The 14058-nt window shown below is 38.9% G+C and overlaps 1 protein-coding gene across 1 annotated transcript in view; it reads left to right on the top strand.

Moving 5' to 3' along the window:
• Positions 1 to 13300, top strand: part of CLVS2 (clavesin 2) — a gene marked incomplete at both ends in the record, with an annotated part of 47385 nt that extends 34085 nt beyond the window's left edge. The window contains 3 exons of the mRNA XM_082302451.1: positions 5683 to 5793; positions 8301 to 8521; positions 13213 to 13300. Coding sequence (XP_082158577.1) covers positions 5683 to 5793; positions 8301 to 8521; positions 13213 to 13300 — 420 coding nt within the window. The remainder of the gene's footprint in view (positions 1 to 5682; positions 5794 to 8300; positions 8522 to 13212) is intronic.
• Between the last annotated feature and the right edge of the window lie 758 nt (positions 13301 to 14058).

The following is a 14058-nucleotide window of genomic DNA, read 5'->3' as shown; positions in this document are numbered from 1 at the left end:
AACATCCAGTTCTAGATAATTAAATCTTATTTTGTGGGAATGTCACTGAATGATGTTAATTTGCCTTTAGGTACTGTGCTTTTGGTTGAACACAGTAACAAAAATTTATTTGGGCACTTTTTGTTTGTCTTAGAAATGGTTCAACATTGTCTAATAAAAATGAAAAGCTGAGACTAGGAGACAACAACAGTTCTCTTCTTTAGTCTTACAGACGGAAATCACTTGTGCAGCTGTTCCAGGGATCAAGCAAAATTTCACCACCTGAGATTTCTTTTTTTGGATCTGAACCTTAAAGTCTCCTGTTGTTGGACAACCTGAAGCTTAGTTTCTTCAGAATTTACTAATTTTCTCATAATGAGTTAGGGTGCTTATTCCCTGCCAGTCTTGCTGCATGTTTGGTGATTCAAAGCTGTCTACCAGCTTCCAATCTAGTTGTGCTCCTGGTCTGGTTTCTCTTCTTTGTTTGGGTGTCGACATTGTCCTTTGTTTTGAAAGGTTCTTTCCTCACCTGTTATTTATTCTCCCTAGTGTGTTTAGCATCTGTTTTCGTAAAAAAAACAACCCAAATTCTTTTAGATGCTACAGATTCACTTTCCAGTCTTTTAATCATCCAATCCTCACCACTGGTTCCAGTCATGTCTTGAGCATGGGTGATCAGTTTTGACACACAAGTTTGTTTTGAGGCGTTGCAATTACTCGTGTCACGGATGGATGCTGGCAGGAAGTTTGGTATTAGGAATGCCTTGTTCTTTCCTACCTTCAGTGAAAGTTAACAGTTTGGTAGCAAGATGGCTGTCCTTTCCTGATGTGGATGGCAGTGATTCTTGGTTCCTCTGGTAGTTCAGCTCTTGGAGTACTAAGGAAGTGAACTATTCCTTCTAGTCAGAGCCTTCTCTTTCCATGATTTTCTATAGTCTTCTCTTTAAAGAAGACTGTCTTAAAAATGATAAAAATTAAGCTTAGTTGTTTAGTCATGCTGCATTTTGTAGCAGACAGAATGTTTCAGTTTCTTTCTAGTGGAGCTTTCCATTATAAAGATACTATTTTTGTTCATCATAATATTTTTTTTTTTCTCCCTAAAGTGCTTGACTTTTTTGGAAAAGCTAAAGGAGAAATAATGTATTATCTTCAGGAACAAGTCTTAAGTCACATTTAAGAAATTAATAGTTTTGTATGCTTTCTTTGAACTTGCAGTTTTTGTTAGGAAGATACAGCTGTTGCAGTTTTGACTTTGTAACCTCTTGTTGTCTGCAGATGCTACAGCCTGAATTCATCAGAGCACTCAAGGGCAGCCTTAAGTGAAGTGTGTGAGTGTATTCATTATGTTTGTCCAGACTGTCCTTTGAAGCTCTAGACTGTCTGCAAAAACAGTTTCACTGCACATAAGGACAGCAAACCCTCAAAAATAACCCCAGAGCAACATGTGCCCAAGAACTCTCTTGGTGTTAGTGTGTGGCAAGGTGTGTCCAGACAGTCTGTTTGCAGGAGATGAGCAGCATACTTGTAAGGCTCTGATGAGAATGGGCTGCCAAGGCACCTTTGGGCACACAGTGGTCTTAGCAGTTTCTAAGACTACACTTCTAAAAGCTGTGCAAACAAATTTGATGACAGTACTGAGCTCAGCTAGGAGGGCTACTTCATTAAAAGTAATCTTCAGAGGTTTAAATGTAGACACGGTACTCAAGAAGAAGAAAATGCTATGGGCTTTAAGAAGTTCTTTGATTTTTTCATTTGGTAAAGATGAAAAGGTGGGTCATTTTTATTATTTCTATGATGACAGTCCTGACACCTCTAAGAAGACTCACAGTGGTTTTCAGTAGGAATTTGGCACTTTTCTTTCTTAGGTACTGTTGAAAATGTCATATACAGTTTTTCTTGTTACTACCTGTGCTGTAAGAGCTCCTGCTGGCCAAAGTGGAGCAGGGCACCCTCTGTGAAACCCTGAGAGCTGGCTTAGGTGATGGCTGAGCCCAGCACTGGGTGGAATTTTATGTCTGGCAAGTAGAAACCTGGCTTCGTAGTATGTGCCAAGGGTGGTAGCAGGCAACAGCAGCTGGGTCCTTGGAGAGAAAGCTTGTAAAGATAGTTTGTATAAATTATGTTTTTTGTATAAATTATGTTTGGCAGAGAGGTAAAATTGCTGTGCTGTGAGTCCACAGAACCATATATCACAGGAGATGGAAACTAAGTGAGGGAGTTTGCTTGGGATCGTTCTGCGGTGCTGGCCATGCACTGGTAGTCCCCCAGTCCTCCAGACAGCAGCATGGGGGCATGCCTCTTCCTTGGCAGCCTACTGTTGTCACTTGCAAGCCTCATGTCACAGGAACTGTGGGCTCTGATAGTAACTACCTGCTTCCCTTTGTCTATGACATGGCCGTGTCCCAAACTGTGCTCATCAGAAACATGCAAAAGTTGTGTTCCACTGCTGAAACAGAGGTTACAGTGAATGGGATGAAAAATCCACCCACTGTATACATAATTAGTTCTTTTTTGTGGTTTGGTAATACCCCATCAGATTTATTACTTTTCCAGTCAGAAGCACAGCTCACTTTACAGCTGATCTCCATCTCTTACTGTTTTCTGGCAAGAGATTCCATTTACTTAGAATTCATGTGATTCATGGGTTACAGGCTCGTCTGTTGAAGTACAGTACATCTGCAGAGGCAGTTGTGACTGCCACTGTGCTTGTAACCTAATCTGCATAAAACCCCAGAAGAATCAGTGATTTGAAAGAAATTCCTACCTGCTGTTTGTGTAGGATGACCATCTGTCTGGCAAATCCCCACGTGGAAGTCAGATACATCTGAGAAGAGCAAGACAACCTTCTGACACCTGTCTCTCCAGCAGATGTAGTTGCTTATTCTGCTTTTTTATTTTCTTCAGCAGGTGCTTTAGGGATTTGCTTTTGGATCTACTTTCAGCAGCTTTTGAATACTAGTCTAAGTACTGTGTAGAATGCAGGATCATTCTGACCAAATCACCTTTTTTTTTTTTTTTGGCACAAATTTTGAGGAGTCCTAATTACACCTTAGGAAGTGCTTCTGAATCTGGGCACTGCAGTTCAGTTCCAGAAACTGAGAAATACCCAACTTCTTTAGTTCCAGAAAATGTATTCAGAATTTCTGAAAAACACTGAGGCAAACTGGCTTTTAAGATCAAGTGGCATCTTCCATTTGAGGATTGTTCCCAATATATTCATGATCCTCCATGTAAATGGTTTCCAAGATGCAGGAGAAGAGAGTATACTTGTCAGAATGGTACTTTTTAAGGATAATCCTTTTGTCTGCTGGAAATTTTATATCTTTAAAAAGACACAGAGCATTCTGAGGCCACATTAGAATACAAATGCCTATGGCACTCTGCTCTGAATCTGTGTTTGTACGTCAGTTTGAGATATTCTATTCATGCCTATTGAGATATTCTTATTCACAAATTGTACTCAGTTCCTGTGTGACTCTCAGCTCCGCTGAGATTTCTGGAGCTCTAAGTGCGTGCTCTTTTGTGCATGGTATGCAGCATGGAGCCCTGGATTCCTTTGCTGGAGAGCTAGCCACAATAATCCAAATAAACACAACCTTCTGTAGACAAATTGTATCTTCTGTAACTAAAGGTTAGGGTGTCATCCAGTGATTTATCCTTCCTAATGGATTTTTTGGTTCACTGTGATACAAACATAATTTACTCATAGTTGTGTCCTCGAAATGGTGTTTGGGGATTTACAGTACTGAACAGGGTGTATTATGCGTCGAATTATCAACCATCCTGTTCAATATTTAGTTAATGCTTACAGGAGTTGGGCCTTTAGCAAAATGAGGCTTCTGCAGCAATCTTTCAATAGGATTGTTTTATTGCAAAGCTGCTGTTAATCAAAAGTTTCTGGAGAAAAGCTGCAAAACAGACCATTGATTGCATTGACTGTTGTGCTCTGGCCAGCCAGATGTGAGCAGTGTGTGTTGTAGTCATCCTTCCTGTAAACTATTGTCAAGGTACTGCCTCCTTGATGGAAAATCCAGCAAGTTGTTACAATTTGAAGGTCAGAGGTACCTTGCTGTAAAGAGCCTGTGGGTTAGGCATACTTGACAGGATGTGAATGGATCCTTGGAGAGGAGTAAGCGATTTGTACTTCATTATTCCCACAGGTCTGAACACATTTGCAGAACTAAAGAGGTTCTGTGAATATGCATGCAGTTTCACTTTTGCAAAGTATATCTCTATGTGGAAACATTTAATGAAAGATTTCCTTCCTGCAGTTTCTGCCTTCCTTTTGTGACAGTTCTTGTTTGGCTTGAATAGTTTATCATTTTTTTCTTGGGCATTTTGTTGGTGTGTGCTGTATGACCCTATGCTTCAATTGGTGCTTTGCAGATTACATCTAGGCTGCTGTATGTTTCTCTATGGCCTCCTCTCTTGTCTCCAGAGGAGGCAAAATAGGTCTATTTGCACAATGCACCCTGTCAGACCATTTGATTGCCTCCTTTTGAGCCTGTGATCCCACTGGCACAGACCTGAAGCTGCCTTTATTGCATCCACACAGGAGGAGAAAGAGAGGAGGAAGAGAAGGAGGTATAGCTGGAAAGGATGTCCTTGTTTGTTACCTGTATGGTCAGACGGGAGCTGCTGCTGCTGTGAGGAACCTGGTTTTGATATGAGTGGCTGCCTATGCTGTGTCACCTGTTGAATTAAGCTTCAAATGAAAGCCAATAATTTAATAAGTGTGTATAATTAAGAGAAAATTCACTGAGAAGGTTCTGACATAAGCCATTAAAAAAAGGGAGCATGCATATACTGTACCTGTTTACACTTCTTTCCTCCTTCCTCAGTGGTGTAACTCTGGGCAATGTAGGAGACGGCTTATTGCATTGTTTGTGCATATGATCAACCAGGCAAAGACAAAATGAGGACACACAAGGAATTTGGCAATTGTATTCCAGGACAGAGTGGCTGCCCTCCTCAAACTGCCAAACCCTCTGGCATATTCTCTCGACTTAGAAATTGAAAATGCATATCAGAATCTTCTCCTAGTGAGTTATCTGCCCCTTGTGATTTTCAGCAAGTAAAAAAGAAAATCCACTGCTTCAATACAGATATGCTGTCCTTACATTTAAGTTCCCAGAAGGTCTCTGACTATGTGACAAGAATTACTGTCATGGATATTGCATAACAGTTTATGCATAATGTTAAATGCAGTCTCAGTTTTATGAAATATGGATAATATTGGAGACATTTTTGAATAGTAGTTTAGATTTACACTTCCTTTTTAAGGTGGAGACAAGGGACATTTTTAGTGCTCTTCAATGTCACTGGAAGAGTTGAGATCCTTACTATTAAAAATGAATAAAATCCATAGAAGTGGAAAAGAGAAAAATACATTGCATAAATGGATTATGGGCAAATCATAAATGTTTAAAGCATTTCTGGAGATTAGAAATGCCGTGCCTTTATTTGAATAACGTAGCTATCTCAGCACACTTCCTCCACACTTACTCTGTCCAAGCTGTGTTACTCCTTGGTGTGGAAGGTTGGAACCCAATTGAGAGAACACAGTTTGGAATAATCTTTTTTCTTGTTAAAGGTTTATTATTAAGATAAAGGCGTTCAGAGAAAAAAATAAGGTATTTGGTGCATGTCCTGCATATGTTAAGAGTCAGCTCAAATTGTATGTATTTGTTTTGTGACACACAGGACAGCTTTCCAGCTCGGTTTGGAGGAATACATTTTGTCAATCAGCCGTGGTATATCCATGCCCTCTACACAGTCATCCGGCCCTTTCTAAAGGAGAAGACACGAAAAAGGGTATTCTTCTTTTTAATTGTCCATTTCCTGCCAGTTGCCGTCAGCAGATGCATCATAGTCTAATAAAGTAGATCAACATGAGATATCAGCTTGCTATTGGTGGAAAATGTTTAAATATATCTGTGTGGTAAAAGGTACCTTCAGCTGTTTTAGAAACTTATACAACATTATCCTTTAAGGACACAGTCAAGCAGTGTGCTTAAATGTATTTTAAAATGTAAGCATATGTTTGCTTCTGGGGGTTATATAAAAAATATTGCCACATTACAGTTTCTATTAAGGTTGTATTCAATTCCATTCTATTTAATTTCTGTTAAAATGATTTATGTCTTTATTTTAAAAACAGAGTTAGTGAGTACAAAGTCCTTTCCTAGTGTGATTTCCTTGAGATTAGCACAAACTAAAATACCCAGCTGGCATCTAGTAGTATTAGTTTGCAAATACTAATTTGAATGAAAGCCAATAAAAGGGAATTTGTGTGCATGCATCTGTGCATAAGCATGAGCAGCCTCCAAGATGTTGCTGAATTTGTACCACTTGCATCAGTGCAATTAAATTAGAGCTTGGTGGTGATAGCTTATAGAATGATTATTTCTGTAACAGGAACTTTGTCATCCAGGAAAACACAATCAACATCATGTACAAAGGCACTACAAAGAACATGATTACATTTTTTTGTGGAACCAGCTCTCTAAGCAGCTCTGTATTTTCTCTCCTCTAGCACAGTCTGCAAGGCCACAATGATCCTTGGCATGTAGCTGTTTTTCACTGACAGATTATGCTTGAGAGGCCTCTGGTATTTACAGATTTTGAACTATAGATCACAAAGCTTTTTATGCAATATCTGTTATGAATATGCAAATGAAGCCCCATTTTGCAGGATTCAGTTGCACTCTGTTGACTGCAGCTTCTGCAAAGAACATTGTAGTGCCAGATATGTCTGAGGCCTTTTCAACCCAAGTGCTGGGTATGCATAATGAGGGAGTAAAGTGCAGCTCATAGGAGTGTTACAGCATTAAAAATGAGTGACAAGGTAGTTGAACATGGAGGCTTATCAGTAACCATCTAAATTTTTATTTCGACACCTGAATCAATGGCATTAATTTTCAGAAATGCTGACTTTTTACAACTGTTTTTTGTCAATACCAAATACCTATAAAAAGTAGTCAGGTAGTTAAATACTGATTTACAATTCTAAACTTAGTGTCAAAATGTGAAAGTTATGGCCAGCACATAAAATTTAAATCAGATTTAAAGTATTGGTTGCAGAACAAACAATTGGGGGAAAAAAAACCTAAACCCCACAGAATTCTCTTTAGATTTTTTTCATTAGGCTTATTATTTATCTGGGGTTTTTTTATCCTGAATTATTATGTATTTTTTAAATTTGTCAGGTAGATTTGCAACTGATAGTTATATTCAGATAAATGTAGTACTAGGCATATATAAAAACAACTGCTAAGAAGTAAAACACTCAGCTATAAAGGCACCATAAAGCAAATTACTTTCACCATTAATAAATGTTCTTTCACAAAAGGACAAGTTCCTTTCTGAGATGAAAGAAAATCACTGGTTTTTCATGGTCACATTAACTTTTCTGTCTCCACAGCTGACTGGGAAAATGGTCTAATAAAAGCAATAAAAGACAAGCATATATTTGGTCTTTGTCTTTCTGCCTTTTGAATTTAACTCTTGATAAATCATGCTAAGGGTATAGCTGCCCAGAGGGGTCCCTGCAAGGTGAAGTGGAATGTTAAGGATCTCTGAGGGGAAACAATAAAGTTAAACATAAACATAAATACAAGTATTCATCTATACGTCATACTAATGTACAGATATGTAAATGTGTATGAATGTCAGTCTACCAAAACATTGATGGTAAATATCAAATAGTCCATCAACTATTCCCATCAACTATTCAGTGTTGTCACAGGGATTATTTTACTGTTATTACTTACTTCAGGTATTGTCAAGTATAAATGGCAGTTACTGCTATCACTAGATTAAGGAAGAAAATATTTCCAGCACTGTTATCATTACACTGCACAATTTATCTTATTTATAGAACTCATGGCTGGATGCTGACAGTCAATATATATTCCTTGTTGCATATGGTGAATATTTTTTTTATTTATTAATTATAATCTTAATTTAATTCACTTACTTTAATTCACAGAATTAGGGAGGTCAAATAACAAGAGATTAACAAGGCTGTCTGTCTATCTAATATTCTGTCCATCTAGCTACCAGAAATCAGTTCTTGCCCTCCTTAAGTCCCTTTACCTGCAAACATTTTAAGTTATTTATACTTTAATCACTTCGGAGATTTATGAACGTAGTATGACCATGCTTAAGGCAGAGGTGACGTGTGCCTTCCTCTGCACCTCTGTTAGCCCAAAACAACCAAAATATTTAAATTGTACAAAATTTTCCTGATGATGGTCTCATTTGGGCTTTGATGATTTTTGGTGATACACCTGTGTTTTTACCTGCATGCATACATATAGATATTCCTGCATGGTAACAACCTCAACAGCCTGCATCAGCTCATCCACCCCGAGATCCTGCCTTCAGAGTTTGGAGGAATGCTGCCCCCCTATGACATGGGGACATGGGCAAGAACACTGCTTGACCATGAATACGATGATGACAGTGAATGCAATGCGGACTCCTACAATACTCCTGCAAAGGATATAGAAAAGGACCTCTCTCCCAAATCCATGAAAAGGTGAGTTAAAGTTACTGTTGTCTTCTACTATTGCCACAAGGTTAACATTTGCCTTCCTCCTCTTTTATGAAGCTGTAGGTAGTCAGATAAATTCTATCAGTCTATTATATATGAGGACCATTATTTTTTTTTCCTTTCTTAAAAAGATCAGTGTTGATGAGAGATCATGGCCTTGATCATTACTCATGTGAGTTGTGAACGCAGTGCAGCTGATTATTTCTGTGGTGCCATATAGGTTGTGTACACAGTAATGTGTTTGGAATAAGCTGCTATCCCACCTCAGCCTACAGTACTTATTAGAGAAACAGTGCTAGCTGGAATGAGCCTCCGTGCAGAGGGTAAATTGGGGCCAATTTTCTTTCTGGGTGGTGATGATAGCTCTTTTCTTCCTCCATCTCGTAGCCCACTGCCTGGTATCCACCAGCCTGTAAGGGCCAGGGCATTTACAGTGTTTGAACCATCAGTCACAGTGACTGCATGCCTGAGAAAATAGGAGGAGAACCAGGACCAAAATCAGTGCCAATTGCTATACTCGAGCCTGGTAAACATCCTGGCATTTGATACTCTTCTCTTTGAAAAGGTACAGTGTAATTGCTTGCTGCATTTTACCTTTCAGAGTAAAGTATAGGAAGAGCTTAGTTACCTCTCCAGTAACTATGGAAGCAGTGAAGTCATTAACTTGGGAGGGGTGAATCTGATCCAACCTTGACAGGGCAGTAGTCTAAACTGAGAAAATGGTAAGGATTACAACTGTGATATAAAAGGTAGCAGAAAGGGCAGCAGAAAGGGCAGCAAAAGTCAGAGTGCAGCTCATAAGGGGGAGGCCTAGAAATGGATCAGAAAAGAACAAACAAGGCAGAAACCAATATATAAAATCATTAAAATTAAGTTAGGATGTGCTAGGCTGGGAACCCAGTTTCAGGAGATAGAATGTGATGCAAAAGGGAAAGAGACTCTGGAAACAGATCAAACAGGATAAAATAATTTCAGATTTCTCAGCCAGGAAGATGATTTTGGCTGGAAAATATTGCCTAGACTGGAAAGGACAGTGGCATGTAATAGGGAGATATTTTTGTGGAAACAGAGGAGATAACACAAGATTGCTATAGGAAATAAAAAAAGAAAAAAGCAATAAAGTTTAAGGATTTTGTGTTGAAAAAACCTACACTGCATTGGAAGTGGAAAATAGCAAGAAACTGTATAGGAATGTTCTAGGACAAAAAGTTAAAAAAAGGTTCTGAAACTATATGATAGAATGGTACTGGAATGGCTGCAAACCTGGTCTCAAATTCCCAGTGAGGGAGCTTTGGCCATAGGTTCCCAGAGCCTCCAAAATCCCCAATGCCCAGATATATGAAACCAGAATTATGTAATTAATACAATTAATGGAGAAAATGGGACAGAGAAAAAGAGCCAGGGGAGGGGAAAGGTGAGCAATACACTTATATATGATTTGCATGTAATACAAGAATTATGAGACAATAGAGAAGCTGTCTTAGACAGAAGGATGGAATTAAGGAACTGAAATGCAGAAATCTTTCTGCTGCAAAATGATGACGTGAGAATAAATAACTTCATCCAAGGGTGCAACAAAAAAAAATATGAGAAGGCCTGTGATAAGTCCTTTCGGAGCAGACTTTTCCAGATTGTCCTGGGCAAGCATATTACTAAGTAGAAAAGCAATGAGTTGACCATGTTCTTTATTCTTTGTCAAATAATTTTTATTCTCATTTAACTTTTCTTAAAAACTTTCATACAGTACTACACTTCAGTGTAAGCTTCAAATTGACATTCTTTCAGTCTGGGTGAACTGACACAGTAGGAGACCTGGTGCAGAAAAGAAACGTGTTGAAATTTATATCTGTATAATATTAAACTAAAATTTCTTTGCCTTCTATGCATTCTTTCTCAGTTAGCATGCCCCGAGCATCTGCTGGACATGAAGAGTACTAAGTAGACTTAATATGCTGGTACTAAGATTGGCAGAAAGTCCCAAGACCTCCAGCATGTTCAGTGCACAGACTCTGTTAAAACACAAATAGAAAAGTTAAGATAAAACAAATAAACTCTATTTCATTAAAAATTAAATTTAACTTGGATTCAGAAATTGATGGGTTGCTTCTCTCAGTTTAAACCCACAGTCAGTATCATACGTTAGTGCAGAAGATTTTTAATACATAGAAAGCCATGACTAAGTCAATGAAAAGTGCTTAGCTTAGAACAAATTTCACAAGCAGATAGCAGACCTCCAACAATTATCTTGTTTTATTTGGCTTACCATTTAAAAATTAGTTTACTGTCCTGAAAGAATGTCTTTTTAATACCACAATCCTACTGAGACTTCATTTCTTTCTTACTCATTTTTTGCCCCCAATGTGAACCACTGACATTCCTCCAGATCTCCTTGAATTTGGTTAATTGGATGACCTCACCTTGAAAGGAAGGTTGATTGCAGAGAGGATGGTGGAGATAAGGAGGAATTAATGCCACCTGTAGCACAGTCCTCTGAGGAGAGCTTGTTTATGTCATCTGGCATCATTGCAGCTGTCTCAGCAGTCAGGTTTAGCCTGTGGCTGTGCTCACCCGTGGCTGTCATCCTGAGGCACCCAGCTGGAGACCTGCATCCTCTTCTCACCTAACCCAGCAGGGCAGATGTCTGTGTTGATAAGCTTTGCAGAGGAGCTGTGGTTTGGTTCCTCACCTCTGCAATGGGTCTTTGTAGTATAACTCTGTCCCACTGTGTTTTCTGAGAATGTTTGTAAAGTTATTTGGGAGATGTAGGTAGAAGAGAAGGAGCTTAGATTTAAGCAAATGCTTTTCCTTTCACATACCTTCATTTGTGAATTGCTGCTGAAGGGGATGAAGCATGACAGTAAATTTCTGTTTAAAACTGAGTGCAAACTATTTCTCCTTCTTCTTTAAGGCATTTTGGCATCTGAGCTTACAAACCATAGATCAGGATTTGTGCAGTTCAATTTTTACACCTGCCTGGGCATTGGGGATTTTGGAAGCCCTGGGAATTTGAGACCAGGTTTGCAGCCATTCCAGCTCCCCTTCAGTTTTTCCCAGATGAGAACTGGAAACCCTGTCTGCTCAGCCATTGGCAGCCGAGGGAAAAGGCTCAGTTTTAGCACTACATCCAGTTGGCAAACCTTTGAAGTTAATTTGCTTCCACAGCAATTTTTATCATGATGAGCCGGATTTTCCATGAGTGCAGCTTCCCACCAGCAAATTTTCAAACAGCTTTGCATTGGCATGGTACCTTGTGAAGATTTTAAAAAAGCGTTTTTAATTCAGCGGTTTAGTTTTCTGCCTGAGGAACTGACTAGTGTTCAGGATGAGTATTATTGTACACTCTTAATTAAAAAAGTTTAAATTATGCTTATCACAAGAGAGATGGTCATATTTTTAAAGCTAATTTTCTTGATTTTAGTATTAGTATGAGAATGTGATAAATATGATTAGAAAATATCCTTGTATCTAAAGTTTTCATCTACGCTTTAAGTCAGATGTTTTTTCTTGTGTTTTTGTAAGTTTTCTTTAGATTTTTTTGAGAAAGTTTCCATCAATCTCATTCATTGTTTTCACTGGATGATGCCAGTTTATGAGAGTGGTGGATTGACTCCATATGCTTATTTTAGGAAAGGTTAGAATTTGTAAAGGTTTTTCTCTGCACTGTAGCCCTCTAAATGGGCAAATCTGTAACAATGCTGCAGGCACAGTGTGCTTCCACTGATCAAAAATAGATGCCTGCATTGTAGAGATGTATACATGCTCTTTAGTCATCTTAAATCTTCTTTACAGAAAGAAATAGGCATTTCCTGCGTGAGGTTCATCTCAATAAAGGAAACATCTAACAGGGGTTGCATTTGCTGTACCCCAGAACTGGCTGCTTTTTGATCAGCTGAGCCATAGCTGATAGGGAACCCCATATTAACACTTCAGGCTTTGTTTTCTACGGAGTATTTTGATTTTGCTGAGGACTGGGTTTTCCTCTTTGTCCGTCACATATGGCTGTTGCAGGGTACTGGTACCATGTTATGCTTCTGGGCTGAATCAGAGAATCCAGAGGAATTTTACAATCACCACTGAATTTGCCCTCATCATCCTTCCTTGCCCTGTTCAGTTGAGCTGAAAAGTGAGTTTGACACATTTGTTCGCTGCTCCAGAAATCCTGCTAACCATGGCACTGTTCCCTTGGTTTGGCTTAGGATCTCGCACTGTTGAATTAAGATGCTATTCAGAAAAGGAGCAACTTGTGCTTCCAGCTGACACATCCCGCTAATTGCAGTGTGTGATTAGCCAGCTGGGTGGCTGAATTGCACCTTCTTTGCCTGTCCAGTGCTGTATAACCTTCTGGAGAGACGGTCAGTGCTTAAGTCACTACAGAGAACAGCTTAGTTTGCTCTTGTGTCCGGAGGATACTCCCTGCTTCATGATTTCACTGAAGAGAGGATCCACATTATTCTACCTTTTGCTCCTATATTTACAAATCAGCACTGAGCCCTTTAAAGCCCTGTTATCCCTCCATGAGGGTATTTCCTGATGATTTGCAATGATCAGATGCTTGGGTAATGCTGTACCATTATTTTTAAGCCCTGACAGAAATTAAAATAAACAAAAGAAAGCTGAGGTTTACCCTCATTTGTCTTGATCTAGAAATGTCAGATAAACATGTTGTCCCTCTGCAGGTCTCAGTCAGTCGTGGATCCTGGGGTGCTGAAACGCATGGATAAGAATGAGGAAGAAAACATGCAGCCTTTGCTTTCACTTGACTAACAGTTTTTGAGCATTGGACATGAACTGAGGTGGAAGGCACTGCCTCTCAGCAACAAGCAAATCGTTGGGAAAGAGTGTAACAGCTGGAATCCTATTTACTCGTGTTAATGTAGCATAATGGCAGCAGGTTTTACTATTCTGCCTGAATTCTGGATGCCCTTTGGTGAAAAAGAAATGGAGAAAAAAAGAAAATGAAATAAAAAAAAAGAAAAGGAATCAATAATTTATTCTGTAAGTGCCAACTTGTTTGTAAATACAATATAATCCTCCAATTTTACTTTGTAAGTTATGGTAAACAAGTGCTATGGAAATGAGTGACTATTAAACATGTCAGTGAAGTGAAGTGCACCATAAAAAAGAGAAGAAAACGTGTGTGCTCTCACATGCACACATACACACACATACACAGAAACATGTACTGAACAAAGAGAAACATCAAAGTCAATTAAATATTGTCCTTCCCATGGGAAGCCAGCTAGTACATTGACTACTGGGTTTTTTCTGCAATGTTCACGTAGTGTTTGCTAAGATAAAGAGGGAATATAAGAACTTGGGAGATGCTGTAATCAATGGAATGTTTCCTAACTGTAGGAATTGGTTTAACAAATAACCCTGGGGCTTAGGATTGTAATTTAGTGTAAACCATGTGCATTGTGAGAAAGATCACAGGTGAACTGGAACCAACTCTTGGATAGCCTTGTTGTTTAGCTATATGGATCTCTGAGGTTTCTTCCCTAACTTTTCATTTACACAAGTAA

Source organism: Coloeus monedula, assembly GCF_965178545.1.
Source record: "Coloeus monedula genome assembly, chromosome: 2".
NCBI classification, from domain to species: domain Eukaryota; kingdom Metazoa; phylum Chordata; class Aves; order Passeriformes; family Corvidae; genus Coloeus; species Coloeus monedula.
The sequence above is the reverse complement of the archived record's forward strand: the minus strand, read 5'-3'. Positions and strand labels throughout refer to the sequence as shown.